Source organism: Panicum virgatum, chromosome 6K (genome assembly GCF_016808335.1).
Source record: "Panicum virgatum strain AP13 chromosome 6K, P.virgatum_v5, whole genome shotgun sequence".
NCBI classification, from domain to species: Eukaryota; Viridiplantae; Streptophyta; class Magnoliopsida; order Poales; family Poaceae; genus Panicum; species Panicum virgatum.
Window position 1 is genome coordinate 30872032 of NC_053141.1, and position 20144 is coordinate 30892175.

Sequence of the window (20144 nt, forward strand, 5' to 3'; positions counted from 1 at the left end):
AACCTAAATTCTGGTTCACCAAATGGAATGCAAGAAACTCGTATTCTTTTACTCATATCATGACAAGCACACATACTCTAAAACCAAAATAGAAATACATGAGAAAAATATTACAAAGCAGGTAGAAGTATTAAAACGTCCAGCTAATTTGTAAAAACCCTGAAATCTTGACCCATCCAGACTACAGATAATGTATTTATAACACCACAATTTCGGAATGCATCTAGCACCTTTCTTTTTTCGATGCGCTTCACGCAGCCTCAGATTTCTTGCATTCTTCTCTTCTTGTGACTTTGTTGCATACCTTGCCCTCTCCCTTTCTCGCTTACGGCGCATATTATCATTGTTTGCTGATGGTGAATTGTGTGCACTTTCAGCCCCTGACGTTGTAAGTATTAGAACATATATAGTAGGCGCGATTGTTTTTCTAATACAATTACTCCCCCCTATCATGTTATTCATTGGTTACCTCCATTAGTGTGGTTTGTCAAATCGCCAAATGGAGCACGAACACAGTTTGTTTCCATGAGATTCTGATCTTCTAAAAATCACAAATAATGAAAAAACTAAAATTAGCCGCATTCAATGGTATAGTAAATACAAGTAAAATACATTAGTTCACGGCACAAAGCAGATAAGAGATTTAAAAAGATGCAACTAATTGGCATCAAACCATGAGATTTTGACCCATCCAGATTACAAGGCAATGTATCTGCAACACCACAAATACGTAATCCATCCATCACCTTTCTTTTTTTGACGCGCTTCACGCAGTCTGAGATTTCTTGCATTCTTCTCCTCGTGAGACATTGCTGCATACCTTGCTCTCTCCCTTTCTCGCTTACGTTGCTTATTATCATTGTTTGTTGACTGTGAATTGGGTGCGCTCTCAGCCCCTGCGGTGTAAATAGCAGAACATTCATATTCAATGCTTCCATCTTTCGAATGCAATTAACCCCCATGATCATGTTTATTCATTAGTTACCTCCATTGTTGTGGTTTGTCAAATCGTCAAATGGAGCGCGAGAACAGTTTTTCTCCATGGAATTCTTTTCTCGGACTTTGCTGGAAACACAAGGTTTATAGTATTATTAACAAATGCAATATCCGTATGATTATGTTCTGAAACACAAATAGTTGATCAAAAAGAACCATGGAGTAAACTTACAGTTGTTGTTTCTCAAATAATGATGCGATCGATCAGTCCTTGCCAAGAGCTGCAAATGTTAGACACCGGTCATTTCCGCGACAAATGAAATGCTATACACCAGTATTTGCAAAACAGGAACGATTATCCCTTTGCTTATAAAGAGAACTGGTATAACCTTATCAACAAAATGAATAAAATATGAATTGTTTTTGACAGATTTCAACTTATGATGAAGCAGGCAAAAAATGGATACAATTGGGGATCTTCCTAAAGTGGAAAATGGTGCCAGCAAACTCACTCTTGAGGTAACTACTGCTCCAACCCATCCATTTTTGTTTTCTTTCTGAGAGTTATATGCTAAATGAGCTCCCTGTTATCTTGTGCAGTATGGAGGTGAGCCTGTGTCTTGGTTCCAGAAAAAGATTAGAGGGAATATGATGGCACTGAATGATCACATATCCAAGGAGATGAATGAGCTGAACCTCATAAAGTGCCAACACATTCCAAAACGACCAGGTTGTGACTGGCATGACCTGCCTGATGAGAAGGTTGTTCTAAACTCTATTGTTGCATCTCCTCTATTTCTGTGGCTGGACACCTTCCTGCTGTCAATGGAATGCTAACTCTCTTGCTATGCTCACAGGTGAAACTGTCAAATGGGCAGATGGCAGACCTGATACCTTGGTGCCTGCCGAACACTGCCAAGAGACACAATCAGTGGAAGGGTCTGTACGGGAGGCTGGACTGGGAGGGCAGCTTCCCCACATCTGTCACAGATCCGCAGCCAATGGGCAAGGTCGGCATGTGCTTCCACCCTGAACAGGACAGGATCATCACAGTCCGTGAATGCGCCCGGTCTCAGGTACACTGCTGGACATTGATCTCCATTTTTGCAAAGGAATGACTGACCCTCAGGATTACACCTGTTTAACACGATTGAATCTGGGGCTGTGCAGGGCTTCCCTGACAGGTATGAATTTGCAGGCAACATTCAGAGCAAGCACAGGCAGAATGGCAATGCTGTACCCCCGCCTCTTGCCTACGCGCTTGGCAGGAAGCTGAAGGAAGCCGTTGACGCCAAGTGTCAGGTGGCTGGTGTGACTGCGGCTGCACCATGAGAAGTACTCTGGTGACCTGTGAAGCTAAGCGCTGAGGTTGTCCTACCTTATGAGAAGCATTCCTCCGCTGACCCATGGAGCTAAGCGCTGAGGTCGTCCTAACTTAGAAATAGCAAAGAACAGAGTAATATGTACTGTGTAACTATGCGAATTGGTTGCGGTTTTATCCTAGTCGTGTGAACCCCCCCAGAGTGTATATGCTAGATAAGTGTTGATTGCTACCCTGATTCAGGGTAGAGGTATTTAATAGTACCTCAAATTCATTGTCTTTTCAGTTGCCACACTCATATGAGCACTGTGGTCTTTTTCTTTCTGATCTTAGAGCTAGGTTTTTTGAGTACATGTCCATCTGTTTCTCATTCCTTGACGTAGGGCATGTCCCAATGCATAAAATTCTAGAAAACATAGAGAAACAGCTATAGTAAAATCATTAGGTTGGCTTTTGGCCCTCATCTGATCCAGTTTTGAGACAACGTTGTTATAAATAACTAATGCCTGTATCAAGCATAAACTTTTCCTGAAACTGATGCAAGGGAGTATTTCTATGCTCCGGGGGACCAGTTTGATAAACCCAACAAACCCAAAGAAACTGAGCTATTTTCTGATTGTTCATGCAGGCAATAGAGAAAGACTTATTTGATGGCAGCTTGATAACGAATAGGAGCTTATGCTAGCTGCTAGATGCTCAACAGTGCAGAATGATTGTTCTATGTGAAACTGAAAAGCTCCACCAATAAAATTTTCTTACTGCATATACAGGAAGGAGAATAGAATTGGTCACATGACATTCTCTTAGTGTTTCGATAATTTCAGTAGACCAATCAATTGCCCCTACCTTCCAAATCAGAAACACATGGTGCCCTACCCGAGGGTATATGCCTTTCTTAACCTATTTATTATAGATGTATGGCTTTGACATGCCCCCACGATATTTCCTTTTCTTATCGTTAATGGCTAGAAAGAGAGGTTGGTGTAGTCCATACATCTACTATCATAAACCAACTATGTACTGGTATGCTTGCCTATTTGTAAATCCTCTGGACTGTACTTACTCGAGAGAAGTAGCTCCCTTCCATGAAAAAGACTCGAGAGAAGTACCAAACTAATTTGATTATCCACGGGACCAAGAACCTCTAAATCCCACTTTTAACTGGCTAACTCTCAGGGCGAAGCCACATAGTGGCCCGTGGGTGCAGCTGCACCCCCCAAAAAAAGAAAAACCAGTTATAGCTCTCAACATTTGGCCCTATATGCACCCCTCAAGGCCCAGTATCCTACACCCCCCAGCCCAGCTAGAAGCCACGGCAGCCCATGGAAGCATAGCAGCAGGCCAGCAGCCAGGACCTAGGCGCTGCAAGCCTGCTCGTCTCCCGACTCTCGTCCGCTCGTCTTTGTTTTTTCCTCGGTTCTTCCGTGTCTAATGCCGTCCGCGCCGGCCCTCTGGCTCCTCGGCTCCTCGCCTCCTCGTGTCTTTGCACAACTCAAGCGGCGCGACACGAGGCCGAGGGAAGATCCGCAGATCGCTGCTACTCCCCGATGGCAATCTACAGGACTGCCGACTGCAGCCTCCCTTCGACAAATCGCCACCGACGGCCGATGCATCCAGCAAGTACCAAGGTCAGGGAATAACTAGCTTTTTTAATTCGCCTACTTCTTTCTAAATTAGTCAATTAAACTAGTTTATTACATACAATTTAAAACTTGAAAGCCCTAATTGATTTTTTTATGCAGACTGTATTAGAGAAATATTTACATTTATTAGAATTGTGTACTATTGTAGGCCGAGGGAAGATGAATATATTGATCCAAAGAAGCGGAGGCACAAATCTGGAATAACAAACAACCACTACTATCGGGTAGATTGTTTTAATGATGTTATTGATTGGCTACTTCAAGAGCTTGATGGTCGCTTCAATGAGACGAGCTCAGAATTGCTTGTTTGCTCTGCTGCTTTTAGTCCAAGAGACTCATTTTATGATTTCAATATGGAAAAGCTGATGAGCTTAGCAAAGTTTTATCCACATGATTTTGATTCTGGAAATTTGAGGGACCTTAGCCATGAGCTTGGCCTCTACATATCTGATGTGAGAGATGACGATAGGTTCTCCAACATGCAAACTATTGCTGAGCTTTCTCAAAAAATATTAGCGACCGGAAAACATGAGCGCTATCCAATGGTTTATCGACTTTTAAAACTTGTACTAGTATACGCTACAGCTACAGTGGAGAGGTGTTTCTCAGTCATGAAGATTGTGAAAACATATTTACGCAATCGTATTGGTGATTCATACATGAGCAATAGCCTTATTTGCTATATTGAGAAAGTCACCAATGAGGCAGTAGTTCGCTGCTTCATGAAAATGCAAGGTCGTTGATTTGATGATGAAGATTGAAGGTGATGTATTATATTTTATCATTGAATCATTGTTCCTTCATGAAAAAAAATAAAAATTGAGTCGTAAGTTATTTGTTTATTTTTTCAGGCCATTGGATCATGGACATCTTTGAAGATATGAAGTCAACTGATTAATTTTGCTTATGTAAATATTATTTTTTTCACGCAAAGCCAAGCCAAAACAAATATTATTATAGACTTCTTTATTTTAGTAAATATATCTTTTTCTCTTTATTATTGTCGCACCCCCTCCATTTCAGTCTAGCTTCGCCATAGTCTCTCATCGAATTAGTTTGTACTCGAGGAGCAAATTCATCACGAGCCATTTGGCGCCGATTGCGAGGCCAGAGGAGAGTCGACCCGGCTTGGCTGAGGACAGGAGGACGGAGGATCAGGGAGAAGCGAGGCAGATTCACCAAAGGGAACGGGCGACGGACGAGCAGCCGCCGGGAGAAGTCGAGGTGCGGTGCAGGGTGAGGGCGCCGGAGGGGAGGGAGGCGTGCTGCCCTGGTCCGTCCGGTGGCGCGTACGGCGCGGCGGGCGGGGTCGCGTGGCGTGTGGACGGCGCAGCGGGCGGGGTCGAGCGTCGCCGCGTCCGGCGCCTCCGGCGCGTCCGTCGAAAGGTCAAGGGACGGATCGGCGTTGCCGGGTCGACGGCGCGGCGGCCGGGCCGCGGCGGGCGGGACGTTGCGGGAGCGGCGGCCGAAACTACTCGCGAGGCGAGGTGCGCTGAGTGGGATAGATGGGGTGGGCGCGGTTTTCTTTACTCGGAAGGCGCGCGCGCGGTTTTTTTTTATTCGCAGCCGGCGGACACAGGCAGCTGGGGCAGACACATATGAGAGAGCGATGCGCGGCGGGTGGGGGAGGCTTCCATTTTGAAGTATAGATTGCAATGGAAGTTGATGGAAAATGAGTGATAATAGGATGTTTACAATTTTTTATTGGTATAATAATTAGTATTCTGTGCTCAGATATCATCACATTAAGTTACTTCTTTTTTATGAGTATCCAATTGTTAGCACTTTAATTTGAGTTTCAGAAGTTGAGAACCATAACTTGATTGCATATGTAGATCACTCACGGCTACGCCATTGAGTAAATTAAAGAATGATTCCTCCCCAGCGCAGGAGAGGATTTCACGGGCCACGTGCCCCTCGGACAGCTCGCGCAGCCGTCCCCAGCGAAGAGCATCCTTTTGATTTTGAGGATTTCTTGCGGCATTACTCTCCACCATCACCAAACCTAGAGCATAATTATCCGAAGTAATTGCAATATTGCAAGTGTATGTAAATTATATAATATATATAGTCATTGTGTTGTTAGATACAAATACAAAGCTAGATACAATTACGAATATGCAAACGCCTACAATAAGAATATGAATTAGTTAAAACTAAAAAGAAAAGAAGAGAAACAAAGCAAATAAAAAAGAATCTAGTACCAGTTGGTAACACCAATCGCTACTAAACTGTTGCCCCAAACACTCCATGCGTGGCGAGCAATTTAGTACCAATTGGTGTTACCGAGCGGTACTAAATATGCCATTTATTACATGTCATCCTGACCGGTACTAAATGCAAACGCATTTAGTACCTATGGGGCGGTACCGGGCGGGAAAGCGATTCTAATCGGGAGTTGATACTAATGCTAAGTTTTCTAGCAGTGTCTATTCTGCACAAATACTCAACTAAATAATCGATATTGTTTTAAGTAAAATAGTTTCTTCATCTTCACCAATTTTACTAGCTGATTTGAATGGTTTTCCTATCATTAGCATAATTACCCATTTTTAAATGCCCAAGCTTGGGCTTGGTGCTAAGCAACTGAACTTTGATCTTGAGGATTCTATGAGTCAGCTAAGCCACTAGAAACTCATCACTTTTGTTCGATTCCTGGATCTTTCACTCACTATGTGAAAATGAAAATAGGTAACGTGTTATTGGTAACCGGTCTAAGAGGCCCTTAACAAAATCGCTAACCGGTAATGGGCGTTGTCTATGACTGTTACTAATAATATCTCCATGCCCATTCCTGACCTGACCACTTAACGCTTGTTACTGATAACCAGTTATTCGTAACAGGCGTTGAACAAAGCCTGTTACTTATCTTATTGGTAATAGACCACGTTATATACTCGTTACCAGTCCGCTGAGTTCGGACCCGTAACTTTATTACTTCATTTTGATTTTCATTGCTCTCTCTCTGCCGTCGATGAGATCTGTAACACCCAGGTATTAATCCTCGGTAATTAAGTCAATTAAAGTGATTAGTTTTAAACTCACACGGTAAAGCACAAACCAAAACATTTCCTGTCAGCCTGGCCCATACCGGTCTGGCCGGTAAGGGCGACCGGTCTGACCAGTCTAACCCGAGTGGGTGGTTTTTGGGGCCCCATATCATTTAAACCTCACTCTCTCTCTCCCAACCGCTCTCTCCCCTCACCAGAGCCGGCTCAAGCCCGAGCTCTCTCTCCCTCTCCTCTCATTTCTTCCCCCAAACCCTAGGACCCAAATCCATTCATCCTCCATTGATCCAAGGCCCAAGGGAGCTTCATTTGGGTGGAGAATCATCCTTCCCGCGTGCTCCATCCCGGGGTGCCTTGGTTTCAAGCTCTTGAGGCAAGGACCCAAGGTAATAGCTTGTGGTTTGAATTGATCTCTTGCTCTAGGGGGATTTAGGTAGTTTCCTTGGTCATGAACCTTTGCTTGCACCTTAGGCTAGAGCCTAGATGGAATTTGTGCGGTGGAATCAAGTTCTTGTGGGGAAAAAGGATTCATTCAAGGTAATTTAGGAGTTTGGATCGATCTCTTGTTCTAGAAGGTTTTTAGGTGGTTTTCTATGGCCAAAAGCATCCACATGAACCCCTGAACTAGATCCTAGGAGGTGTTTGCAGTTGACGGACGATTTCTGCCACACCCAGGATTCTAGGTTCTGGTCTGGGTAGGACCGGTCTGACCGGTCGGAGGAACCGGTCCGACCGGTAGCTTGCTGCGAGAGTAGGACCGGTCTGACCGGTGTTAGAGACCGGTCTGACCGGTATAGCTGGGCTGAGCAGGGGTAAATAGGTGGTTGTTGATACAATTAGTTGGAAATTTAATTGGGTATTGATTACTTGTAATTTTTATAAATCATGCATGTATTCTCATGTCATATGCATATGCACATGTGTAGCAGCCGCGGCAGAGGAGGTCGTATACGAGGTGGTTACGGAGCCACAGGAGCCGCAGGGGCAAGCCCCGCCGGAGGAGGTTCGCGGGGAGTCGGCCCAAGGCCCGGCTAACCCCAGTGTGTTGCAGCAGACGCAAGGCAAGCCCCGGTGCATGTCCTATTATTTTAAATTATGATTCACTACGTATATGTTTTATCTATTACTTGTGCATTACGTATTGGGAATTGATTGGAACCCTAGCTGCATGATCCCTAGGTTTCCTTGAGTTTTTACTAGTATGACTAGGTCGATAGCGGTGCTAGGCTAAATAAGTCCGGTAGAAGTCGGGTGACTTCGTGTCACTCGCGAGACACAGAAAACTTTAGAAGCCGAGTAATTGCCGGTTACTCGCGAGATATTATTATTATCTTTATATATACTTCAGTATTTGAGAAATGGTTTGAAATGGATATGGAGATGTGAGACCGGGCGGGGATGATGGTATTAGGTTTGGCAGCAGGAAAGGGTTCCTGGGTGTCTTAGCCTCGCCTGTGTCGATTAAGGACCGGTCGTTGTGGCAGTGCCGATCGGGGATTGAATTGTACTAACCGCATGCCATGAGTAGAAGGTAGTCGAAACCGGTAAGCCTAGTACTGCCTCGCTTCGAAAGTACAGAACTGCATCACCACCCCGTAGGGCGAGTCGAGTAGTCGCGGAGAAACGGGATGCACATGTTTACTTTTGGTGGTCTCACGTTGAGCTCGGCTGACTATATGAAGGTGGGGTGGTTCTGTAGTTCGAGGCGGGGAGGGGAATGATTGGCATGTATAGTCCGACGGGACAAATACGTGCCGTGTTGGTTAGGTCCACCTTGCAAGGGTAAATCGAATCGATTCGCCGTGTCTCGCGGATATGAGGGCCTTGATCTCTTTGTCACCTCGTAGCGAATGAGATAGGATATTAGAGATATAAAAATGGATACTACCCTGAATCTTTAATTGGATGCTCCAACATGCATGTGTAGACAGGCAAACATTAGTAAGAGTCTATCTACATAAAATATGCGGATAAAATATTGAAAGTAAGGATACACCTCTAGATGCTATTTCTGCAAAATAACCACCAGCCAAATGCCGTGCATGTCTAGATATGTGGACTAAGTTATACCCACTGGTCGGGTAAGCCTTGCTGAGTATTAGTATACTCAGGGTTTGTTGCCACAATTATTATTTCAGGACACCCAAACGTCGATTTCTGCCCATGCTGCGTTAAATTCATCCGCAGAGATGCAGAGGGGTGGGAAGTGGTGGAGAGAGACCCTTCCGGTTAGAGTGTTGTTGGGTTGTACACTCGAGGGCTGAGTGTTCAGCCCCTCTGTTTTGCGCAGACCGGTCTGATCGGCCCATAGGACCGGTCTGACCGGTGGAGTCGGCAGGCAGTGCCGACCGGTCCGACCGGTTGGTAGAACCGGTCTGACCGGTCTTGAAGGAGCAGAACTGATGGAAGCTAAAGTAGTTGTAGGATCTTTTATATTCGAACTTCAGGCACATCTATTGTAAGTTTTGTAAATTATTTATGTATTTGAACTCAGCTTGTAAAACTTAATGTTCGTATCGTGCTCGCTCTTGTATTTTTAAGTAATGTGTTGTGCTTGTACCATCTGCGCCCGCCTTCGCGTGGGACTATCGGTGTTGTTTCGATCGGGCCGTGGGTTGAGAAAGGATCGCCAAATTAAGCCGTTAAGCTAATTCGCCCGATGTGTTCAAATGACGGCCATTATGCTTAATTAGAGTTTTAATTTGGCGGTTCCATCACAAGATCCCCTCCACGCCTCCACTATCCTCTGCCTCAGCCTGCACCCACGAGATCCCCTCCCACACCGCTGCCTGCGTCCATGCTCGCGACGCCTCCCTTGAGCTCATCCCGACCCTAACCCTAGGAGCCGCCTCCGCACCGGCGCTGTGCTTGCCGGCTAGATCCACGCCGGCATGGCCTTCTCCAACCTTAGTATATTATGGATCTACTCCGACGACACAACATCCTCTTCACTGACCTCAGGCTAACGCTGCTCGTCCCCCACCTCGGCACCGGCGCTGCTCCTCCCAGAACTCAGGCCGACAAGATCTCCACTTCCTTTGTCGTCGCCGTCTCGTGCCCACACTCACGCCCTCCTCATGTGCCCCACCCACGCCGCGCTCGCGCGCTGGATTTGGGCGCGGGGCAGTGCTGTGGCAGAACCGCCCGAATTAATCTGACTCAAGTGCGCTAACCATCACCATAAAGGTAATCCCGGCTAACACGCACTTCAAATGGAGTAATCCGACAGTCCAGTCGTGTAGAGTCCCGATAAAACCACCTGAGCTGCATTCGAAACTCAAAGCTTACATGCAACTCACACGAAGGTGAGTCCGGAGAGTACAACATTTCACAAATTCTTACATCACAGAGTCTTAACTTAAATATTACAAACCGAGTTTGAAATCTTAAAAAGGTACTTGAAATTCAAATTGAAAGTAGTTCAGAGTTCAACTGCAGCGGAAATAAAGCGAGTTCTAAACGATGATACAAGATGTCATGATGAAGACCGTATATGACATCACTCGGCATTGACATCGTCGGCCGGAGTCGAATCCCATTCCACCGACCAACCAGGGGGTAAAGTACACGGCCAAGTCAAGCTAGCTACCTGATCTTGAAACGTATCACCTGAAAACAAAGTTGAGCCACAAGCAAGGCTGAGTATACTAATACTCAGCAAGGCTTACCCGACTAAGGGTATACTTAGCCCTTAATCTAGACATGCAAGGCTTTTGGCTTGAGAGGTTTGTTTTGCCGAAAAGCATTAAAGAGTAGATCCTTAATTTCAGGTTTTAGCTTCCAAAGTCTAGTTCAATTAACCATTCTAGGTGAGCATCTATCCAATAGCATACATGGTGGGAAACAATTATCTTTCATTATCCAAATAGCCATATTCATCATCATCATCTTTCACTTCTTACTCTATGTGGCAAAAGGGTTAAGCAGTCTCAATATCCGTGAGAGACGGACGATTCGAATCGAATTTGTTAACCTGGCCAGGCAGACCTAAACACACGCATGGGAACAGAGTCGCCCACGCAACAGTTCCCTTCAAATCCCGCTTCACGGAACAGGCCCACCGCCCTCAAGTATAGCAGTACGACGACTCTATACTCGCCATTAGCTAGATGTGAACGAGTTCAAGACGGTGGGAAGTATGTTCCGGCCTCGGTTCAATCCAGTACTTAAGCTTACCAATTACCATATTCTCGGCATGTGGTTAGTACGTTCAAACGCTTAACCACCACTACCACACACTGCGGCCTTATCCATTTTCACTAAACAGACGGGGCATCACAAGTACCACAACCCCGCCCGTGAGCCTTATAGTTGCAGTATGTAGTGGACATTCAATTCCTATAATTCTCGCGAGTGACAGGAAATCACTCGACTTCTACCGAACCATTAGCCTAGCCAACTAGCAACCTAAACCAACTAGTGTTCAAGCATAGGTACCTAGGATCATGCAACTAAGGTTTCAATCAACTCCTGTAAACGTAAATGCACAAGTATATAGAAATATAAGCAGTTGCATAAATCTACAATAGATAGGACATGCTCCGGGGCTTGCCTTGCTAAGCACAGTTAGTCTTGGGCTCTTCCGAACTTTGGTTCGGGTCTTCGGCGGCTTCAGTTAGATTAGATTGGGCTTCACGCTGTTCACTCTCGGACTCCGGCACCAGCTCGTACGTACCGTCGGCGAGAGTAGTCAAATCTATACGACATGCATATGCATGAGTTTACATGATGATCTGAATTCATGATTTAATTCAGTATAAAGTTGCAAACCAACACAACTCCAGTTAAGTTGGAGATTATGTTCTCTTTATTGGGCAATCGTTTATAGAGTACTATCTAACATGATTTTATTCATAAAAGGACTAGGAGTTGGTCGTCTTTCATTTTCTTGACATGTAGAAATGGTATTTTTCTTAATTAACACTATACTAACCTGTAACACCATAACTAGGGTTACATATACTTGCTGGTACTGAAATTTTTATGCAAGGTACATATCTAAGTAACATGCCTACTGTGAAATTTTTATGCAAGGTACATTAAATAGCTACTACTAGGAGCAAGATTCATTTATACTGAACAAACCATACATGTAAAGATGCTACAATTTTTACTGAGGCTTCCTACTCTTATGTGGCATTTACTGTTAATTTTTCAGATTTTATGGAGCATGAAAAAAATAGAGAAAAATATAGTTGTATGGATCAAAACTAATTTTCATAGACTGTTACACTAATTTCTAGAGGTTCAAACTTTACCAGAAGGATTTAGTACTCTAATAGAAGCTCTAGTAAAAAAAATAAATTTTTCTATATAGAGAAACTATTTGTCTTTATTTAGTACATTTCTTCCTACCATAAATTATTTGGATCAGTTTGGCTTAACTAAAAAATTTTCAAACTTTTTCTGAGGAATACATGAATCACAATAGAGCAACTGTAAAAGTTTCAGCTAATTAATATTAGCAGAACAATTTTTATAAATAGAACTATTTATCCTAGGCATAAAGCAAGGTCTATTAAATCTATAGCTAGATTTTTCCTATGGTCATGAAACTTTTACACCGAGCTACACTATTTGCTACTATACCACTATCCAAAAATCAGAACCAGAACATGCATACAACATGAGATACAAATAAAAGCTACTTATTTTTGTATTTTAAATAGGGAAAACACTATTGAGAAAATAAAAACGTGCATGTAACAAAAGTTGTAGATCTACTCACAAGGATTTCAGAACAGTTGAGTTTGCATTTTTACGATTTTTCTACGAATTTATATAGATTTTACAAGTTCGCTGTTTTTGGAAACAAAAAGAAAACAAAACCGACTCTTGCATATATACCCCTGGAAGGTTTTGGGGAATTGCAAATAGGTCCCCGCCGGACTTAACAGGGGAGGGGCGGACCTTGGGGACCCAAATCCGGCGAGGTCGCTCGCCGGCGGTGAGGGGGAAGTGGGGGATTAGCACCAGGGGCTCAAGAGGAACCCGTAGGTTGTCTCGGTGTGCGCGGAGGCGGTCTGTGGCTCACCGGCCACGGTGAGCAGGGGCGGGTTGCACATGGTTGGAATTGAGGATATTGTTCTCAAACAACAAGGTGATATCTCTTTGCACTTCTCTAACCATAGAATCCCTTCATTTATTTATTTATTTTTCTTCTCTTCTCATACATTTTTTTTCTTTTCTCTTTATTCTTCTCTTTTTTTTTCTCTCCCGAATTTTCTCTCTTTGTTCCGACCCTTTTCATAAGACACTTTCTATAAAACATAGATAGGCAAATCTCCAAAGTGTCTCCCTAAGTTTTTGGAGCCCGAACCGAGACCAGAGAGGCCTAGGCCGGCCGGCTCAAGAGGTTTAGGCCGGCCGGCCTGGGGCTTTACCAAGTCGGATTCGGTCCATCTTTTGAATACTCCTACCTTTCTTCATCCCAAAGTTATGTTTTATACAAATCATGCGCAGAAACAGAACATATCCTCATAATTGGGTTGTGGTCAAGGAAAACAATAATTAACAAGAAAATCTCGGGTTCGGGTTTTGGAATCCGGTAGATCTCATGAGTTGTTCCAATGAGGAATTCTCATTACCGAATATTGACGGGGCTAGCAATTCAGAGATGAAAAATACGGACACGATCATTGCTCGAAATTAAAACTCCCAAGAGAAAGAAATCCTGACTCAACTCAATGCACATCCAATGCTTATGGTGGAACGAATATAGCTTTTGGATGATAGGATTTTTACTCTCGACTTGTCAAGAACTTGATCAACCTTATGTTTGTAGGGGTTTTATTATTTTTATGAAATTAAAGTCCTCCAAATCATGCCTTACTCGCAAGCGTAATCAAAACCAAGTGCTAGATCAAAGCTCAAGTGTGGGTATTATCATGGACGAATAATTTACTAAGCTCCACAAATAAGATATAAATTTCATGACAACGCTCGTGAACAATTGCTTTAAAGAAAATAAAGTAAAACTGTATGCATAAATGAAATTGCACAATCCAACAAAAACAAAGACTCTTTTTATTTTGTTTTCATGACTCAACACTAATTTAAGACTCACTCTCACACATGCGAAAAATAAAGCACACAATGCTAGACTATGACTCTCACACAAGCGAAAAATAAAGCACACACACGACGAACTTTTGAGTAAACAAAGATCAACAAAATTGAATCTACGAGTCGTCACACCTTCCCCCCATGCTTAGATTATGCGGCGTCCTCGTCGCAATGATATAAAAGACGGGTGTGACACTCGTCAGCGTTCTCAACGGCACCTCGGGCAATTGCATCTTGGACGCCCTCCTCCTTGCTTGAGTAGATCTCCGACCATCCCGAATAACTTCCTTATGTTGCGGACAAGGAAGTTGTAGTCTTTTTCGGCCAACATCTCGATGTCGTCCATCCTTCGATCCATTGCCATGATTCGATTGTAGCACCTATCAATGGTGGCGCGGAGATCCGCGATTTCATTGCGGCACTTGAAACAGCACCCGGAGTAATGCCCACTGCGGTTGGGGCTGTCATCCTCGGGCTCGTCGTCGTCCTTCTTCTTCTTGCCGCTATCACCTCCGGAGGGGTCGTCTTCCTCTTTTCTCTTCTCTTCGGCCCACCCCGGCCAATCATCATCGTAGTCACGACCGGTGGCGCCCCATGAACCGGGGCTCATGATGCTCTCCCAATCGCTATCCCCCGCATAATCCTTCGGCTCCGGGGTGTGCTCGATGTAGTTCTTTCTTTTAACTCCGAGGAGGCGCAAGGAATGCCTAGGTGCGGGTGGCTTTTTGTCTTGTTGCTTCTCGCCTTCGTCTTCGTCGCTGCTGATGACGGCGACCACACTTTGGGCTTGAGCTAGCTTCTCGTTGTACCATTGAAGGCCCTTCCCTCCGACGCTCATGCTTGCTTGAGTATTGAATTTCTTCGGAGGGGCTTTCACTTCACATTGCTTTGCTTCGACAAGGAGGGGCTGCGCACCGGTTGCCGAGATGGGGCTAGGTGTCTTTGGTGTGGGGGTGTCGGGCGTCCAACCCCTCTCCTCGATCTCCATTGCTGCAATCATGGTTCTTGCGCTCGCTGGACTGGCCATTGTCGATGTCTCTCTCGAGGTGGTGGTGTAGATTGAAAAGTATGAGAGAATAGATCTACCCCACCCCTCTATTTATATCCCGAAAAGACTTCGACGAGAAGTCCAAAATCTCTTCGGTTTTGGCATGCGAAATCTATAAGGCACAGGTTTGAAATTTTCTTATCTCGTACCTACCAAAAAATGAGACCGATTCTCACACGAAGTGGCTTAGGCCGGCCGGCCTCGGGGTGTTGGGCCGGCCGGCCCAGGGGGTTTTTCAGCCCCCTGGACTCCAACTTTTTCCGAGGTGCACACCAATAAATTCGAAGCCTATGTTTTACTCAAAGTTCGTCCAGAATGGAAATGAAAATAAAATCTAAAAGAGAGTATTTACAAACTTACCTTGCTTAACGTCGTTAGGCTTGACGTTCCGGTTCCTCCTCCATGGTGTATATGTCGATGTAATGAAGGGGCACGATGTCGGGCTCCAAGAATACCTTTAGTCGCTATCCGTTCACCACATATTGGTCGCCTTTCGCATCCATGATTGTCACCGCTCCCGTGGGTGAAACCGAGTGTACGACGTATGGTCCATCCCATTTGCTTTGCAATTTTCCTTTGCCAAAGAGTTTGAATCTTGAATTGTAGAGTAGGACCTTGTCTCCTTCTTTGAAATTCCTTGTTTTGTAATCGTTTGTCGTACCATCTCTTCATCCTTTCTTTGTAAATTGATGCACTATTGTACGCTTTCAATCTTAACTCCTCCAATTCGCTTATTTGGATTCTCCTTTTAATTCCAGCGGCTTCCGCATCAAAATTCATCTCCTTCATCGCTCAATACGCCTTATGTTCTAGCTCAACCGGCAAGTGGCATGTTTTTCCATAAACAAATTGATAAGGAGTCATACCAATCGGGGTTTTGTGTGTCGTACGATATGCCCATAGTGCATCATCTAGTCTCTTCGACCAATCTTTTCCTCCTTTTACCACGGTCTTCTTTAAGATATCCTTCAATTGCTTGTTCGAAGTTTCTGCTTGTCCGTTTGTTTGGGGGTGATAAGCCGTGGACACTCTATGTTCAATTCCCAATTTCTTCAAGCATTTACCAAAATCTTTGCCCGTGAAGTGTGTTACTCCGTCACTTATCAAGATTCTCGGGACGCCATATCGAGGGAAGATAACCGATTTAATCATGTGTATGGACTCCTCCGTTGATGCCTTCCGACATGGCATAGCTTCAACCCACTTAGAAACATAGTCCACCATCACCAATATATGTTCAAACCCATGTGAGTTCACGAATGGTCCCATGAAATCGATTCCCCAGACATCAAATAGATCTATTTGCAAATTGTAGTTCAATGGCATGGCATTCCTTTGCGAGATATTCCCCATCCTTTGGCATTCCGGACAAGTCGAAACAAATCTTTTCGCGTCTTCATGCATCTCGGGCCAATAGAATCCACTAGCCCATACCTTAGCTTGAGTTCTAAAGTGCCCATAATGTCCTCCATATCCCGACGAGTGACACTTTCTTAGAACTTCTTCACGTTCCTCCCTCGGTATGCATCTTCTTAGGACTCCATCTTCTCCATATCTATATAAGTATGGTGGATCCCAATAGTATTTTCTTCTTTCCGCGATCACTCTTTTCTTTGCATTCTTGTCCAAGTGATCCAAGGGCATCCCTTTTATTGCCCTTATTATTTCATTCATCCAACAATCTTTGTCGAGAATTCTATATAGGTGATCATCTCTCATTTGATCCTCGATAGGTTCTTTTCCATCATCTCCATGGTTCATCCTTGATAGGTGGTCGGCCACAACATTTTCTGCCCCTTTCTTGTCCCTTATCTCCACATCGAATTCTTGTAGCAATAGGATCCATCGAATCAAGCGTGGTTTAGCATCTTTCTTGGACAAGAGATACTTGATTGCCGCATGGTCGGTATAAACTATCACCTTTGAATTTACTATGTATGATCTGAATTTTTCGAAGGCGAATACCACGGCAAGCAATTCTTTATCCGTTGTTGCATAATTAACTTGGGCTTCATTGAGAGTCTTGCTTGCGTAGTAGATAGCATTTACCTTTCCCTCTTTCCTTTGTCCAAGAACGGCTCCCACGGCGTAGTCGCTTGCATCACACATGATTTCAAAAGGTAGATTCCAATCCGGAGGTTGCATGATAGGGGCACTTATGAGGGATTGCTTGAGTGTTCGAAATGCGTGAAGGCAATCACTATCGAAGATGTATTCCACATCTTTTTTGGAGAAGTTGTGTCAATGGCTTGGTGATTTTCGAAAAATCCTTTATGAACCTCCTATAGAATCCGGCATGACCGAGGAAGCTCCTCAAAGATTTGATGTTCGTAGGTGGTGGCAATTTCTCCACGGTTTCTATCTTTGCTTTGTCCACCTCTATCCCTCTCTCGGAGATAACATGACCGAGAACAATTCCTTCTTTCACCATGAAATGACACTTCTCCCAATTAAGCACAAGATCAACCTCTACACATCTTTTAAGAACTTTCTCCAAATTTGCCAAACAATTTTCAAAGCTAGTACCATGCACCGAGAAATCATCCATGAATACCTCCATAATCTCTTCTATGAAATCTGAAAATATAGCCATCATGCACCTTTGAAAAGAAGCGGGCGCATTGCACAACCCAAAAGGCATCCTCCGATATGCAAAAGTTCCATACGGGCAAGTAAATGTGGTCTTATGTTGATCATCCGGATGAATAGGTATTTGGAAGAATCCCGAGTATCCGTCAAGGTAACAAAAGTGTGAATGCTTTGCCAACCTTTCTAGCATCTCGTCAATGAATGGTAGTGGAAAATAATCCTTCCTCGTTGCCTTATTCAATTTTCTATAATCGATGCACATCCTCCATCTCGTGATGGTTCTTTGTAGTATCAATTGCTCCTTCTCATTTTTCACAACTGTGAGTCCTCGTTTCTTTGGAACGCAATGCACGGGGCTTACCCATTCACTATGTGGCACGGGGTATATTATTCCGGCATTCAACAATTTGATAACCTCCTTCTTTACCACATCACGCATAGCATGGCTCAACCTTCTTTGATGTTCTACGACCGGCTTGTATTGCTCCTCGAGTTGTATAGGATGTGTGCAAAAAGCGGGGCTAATACCTTTCAAGTCGTTAATCGAGTAGCCGATCACCTTTTTGTGCTTCTTCAATAAATTCAGCAACTTCTCCGTCTCTTTCGGGCTCAATTCGTCGCTAATAATCACCAGAAAAGTCTTGCCCTCTCCCAAAAATTCGTATTTCAATCCCTTGGGGAGTGACTTCATCTCAACATCGGGCGCACCATCCTCTTCTTGATCTAACTCTCCAATGTCTTCAAATTTTTCTTCCTCCAAATTCCCGTGTTGCGGCTTCAACTCTTCTATTGTTTCCACTAGTTCTCCGTCTTGATCATCTTGAGCGCCTTCATTCTCCAAAGCGCGTTGGAGAGGATCCCTGAAAGAATCAATGGAACGAATGCTCTCTACCTCTTTGTTATCAAGAGATAGAGGTGAAACAAAAGACGGTTTTGAATGAAATTCGAATGAGCGCTTCTCTCCATCTAGATCAAAAGTGACAATCCCTTTTCCAACATCTAGAACAGCATTTACTAATTTGAGAAAGGGTTTTCCAAGGATTATGCCTTCATGCTCATCATCACTAGCATTAATCACAAAAAAATCGGTAGGAATTTTTTTACCCGCTATGGCAACATTTAGACTTCTAAGCACTCCTAGCGGTTTGATTAATCTACCATCTCCCATGATTAATTTAATGATTGTGGCATCTAGGTTTGATGTTTCGTTAAAAAGCTCAACGTAAATCTTGGAACTCAGCACACTAACATGGGCACCAACGTCACATAAAATATTGCAACATTCTATTCCTTCTATCATGCAATCAACACGAGGTGTGGGTGATGGATTACCTTCGCCTTGATCACTTCCAATCGCATATACTTGGGCTATGTGCGCGTAGGGTGATGATTCCGAGTTCACTCCTAGGGTCCTTTTGATCTCCAGCACTTCGTCCAAGTCAATCTCTTCCTCTTTTTCTTCAAAAAGTTTCCGAATAATATCACCGGCTGATTCCTTGCCAAATGTATATCCCGTGTGATTATCCGGCGGGAAGTCTTCCGCTATCACCTTCGCCATTCCTCGCTGATTTGGATGCGGTCTTGCTTTGTCGAACAATCTTCCGAAGTCAATTGGTATCCAATCCATTTGCTCGAATTCCCTTAGCGATTTGGCGGTGCCCATGGTTCTTCCTTTCTTTTCCGGGTCGTCTTTTGTTGCACTCCGGATTGATGCTTCTTCATCGTGGTTTGTCTCTATGACTTTCCCATGCTTCGGTTGTTCTTCCTTCACTTCCGATGCCTCTTTTCTGAAAATTCCAGCAAGCACCCGCACTTGAGATTCTTCCTCGGAGCTTGCCGAACATCGTTTTTCCCAATCTCTTCGCATGGCCGCACCCTTGCTGATTTTTTGTAAGAGTTGGGCGGCTTCCGTGAGTGTTTTCTCCATGAGATCTCCTCCTGCACACATTTGAACAAATTGCATGCACTCGGGGGTTAGGGAAAAATAAAAAGTATGCAAGAGTACTTCACCGGAAAATCCGAGCTTCGGTCCTTGTTCAATCAATCCATTGAATCTATCCCATGCTTGATCTATCCCTTCTTCTTCTCCTTGCGCGAAGTTGATCACTTGCTTCCGAATATGTTGAACCTTGCTTAACGGAAAGAACCGCTCGCAAAATTTCTTCATCAAGTCATCCCAATTTCCTTTTACCTCGAAGGATGCAAGTGCAAACCATCTTCTCGCTTCTTCCGCAAGTGAGTATGGGAAAAGATTCCATCTAAACCAAGCTAGCGGAACTCCGTCTTGTTGTACCATGTTGCATAGCATTGTGAACCACTTGATATATCTATATGGGTTGTCCGTCTCATCTCCTCTAAAGGGGTTTGCTGCCGCCATCTTGATGATTTGAGGCTTGATCTCGTACTCGGTGGCTCGCAACACCAAATCTGATTTTTCCATGTCGAAGTCCTCCGATCGCGGGCTTGCATAATCCCTCAGTGATTTTTCTCCTTCCTCCATGTGTTGAATGAGATGGCCCATCTAGACAATCAAA

The 20144-nt window shown here is 44.1% G+C and overlaps 1 protein-coding gene and 1 long non-coding RNA gene across 2 annotated transcripts; one reads left to right on the forward strand and one right to left on the reverse strand.

The window, feature by feature from the left end:
* Positions 1-23: 23 nt before the first annotated feature.
* Positions 24-5244, reverse strand: LOC120712214. Its single transcript, XR_005690757.1, has 6 exons — positions 5080-5244; positions 1169-1217; positions 986-1065; positions 747-896; positions 470-541; positions 24-380 (listed from the first exon to the last, which is right to left on the reverse strand). It is a non-coding gene; the product is annotated as an uncharacterized LOC120712214 (long non-coding RNA).
* LOC120712213 (DNA (cytosine-5)-methyltransferase 1B-like) lies at positions 1220-2633 on the forward strand. Its single transcript, XM_039997935.1, has 4 exons — positions 1220-1455; positions 1537-1698; positions 1794-2012; positions 2107-2633. Exons 1-4 carry the CDS (start codon positions 1396-1398, stop codon positions 2266-2268), a joined length of 603 nt encoding a protein of 200 aa, XP_039853869.1. The 5' UTR covers positions 1220-1395; the 3' UTR covers positions 2269-2633.
* Positions 5245-20144: the final 14900 nt, after the last annotated feature.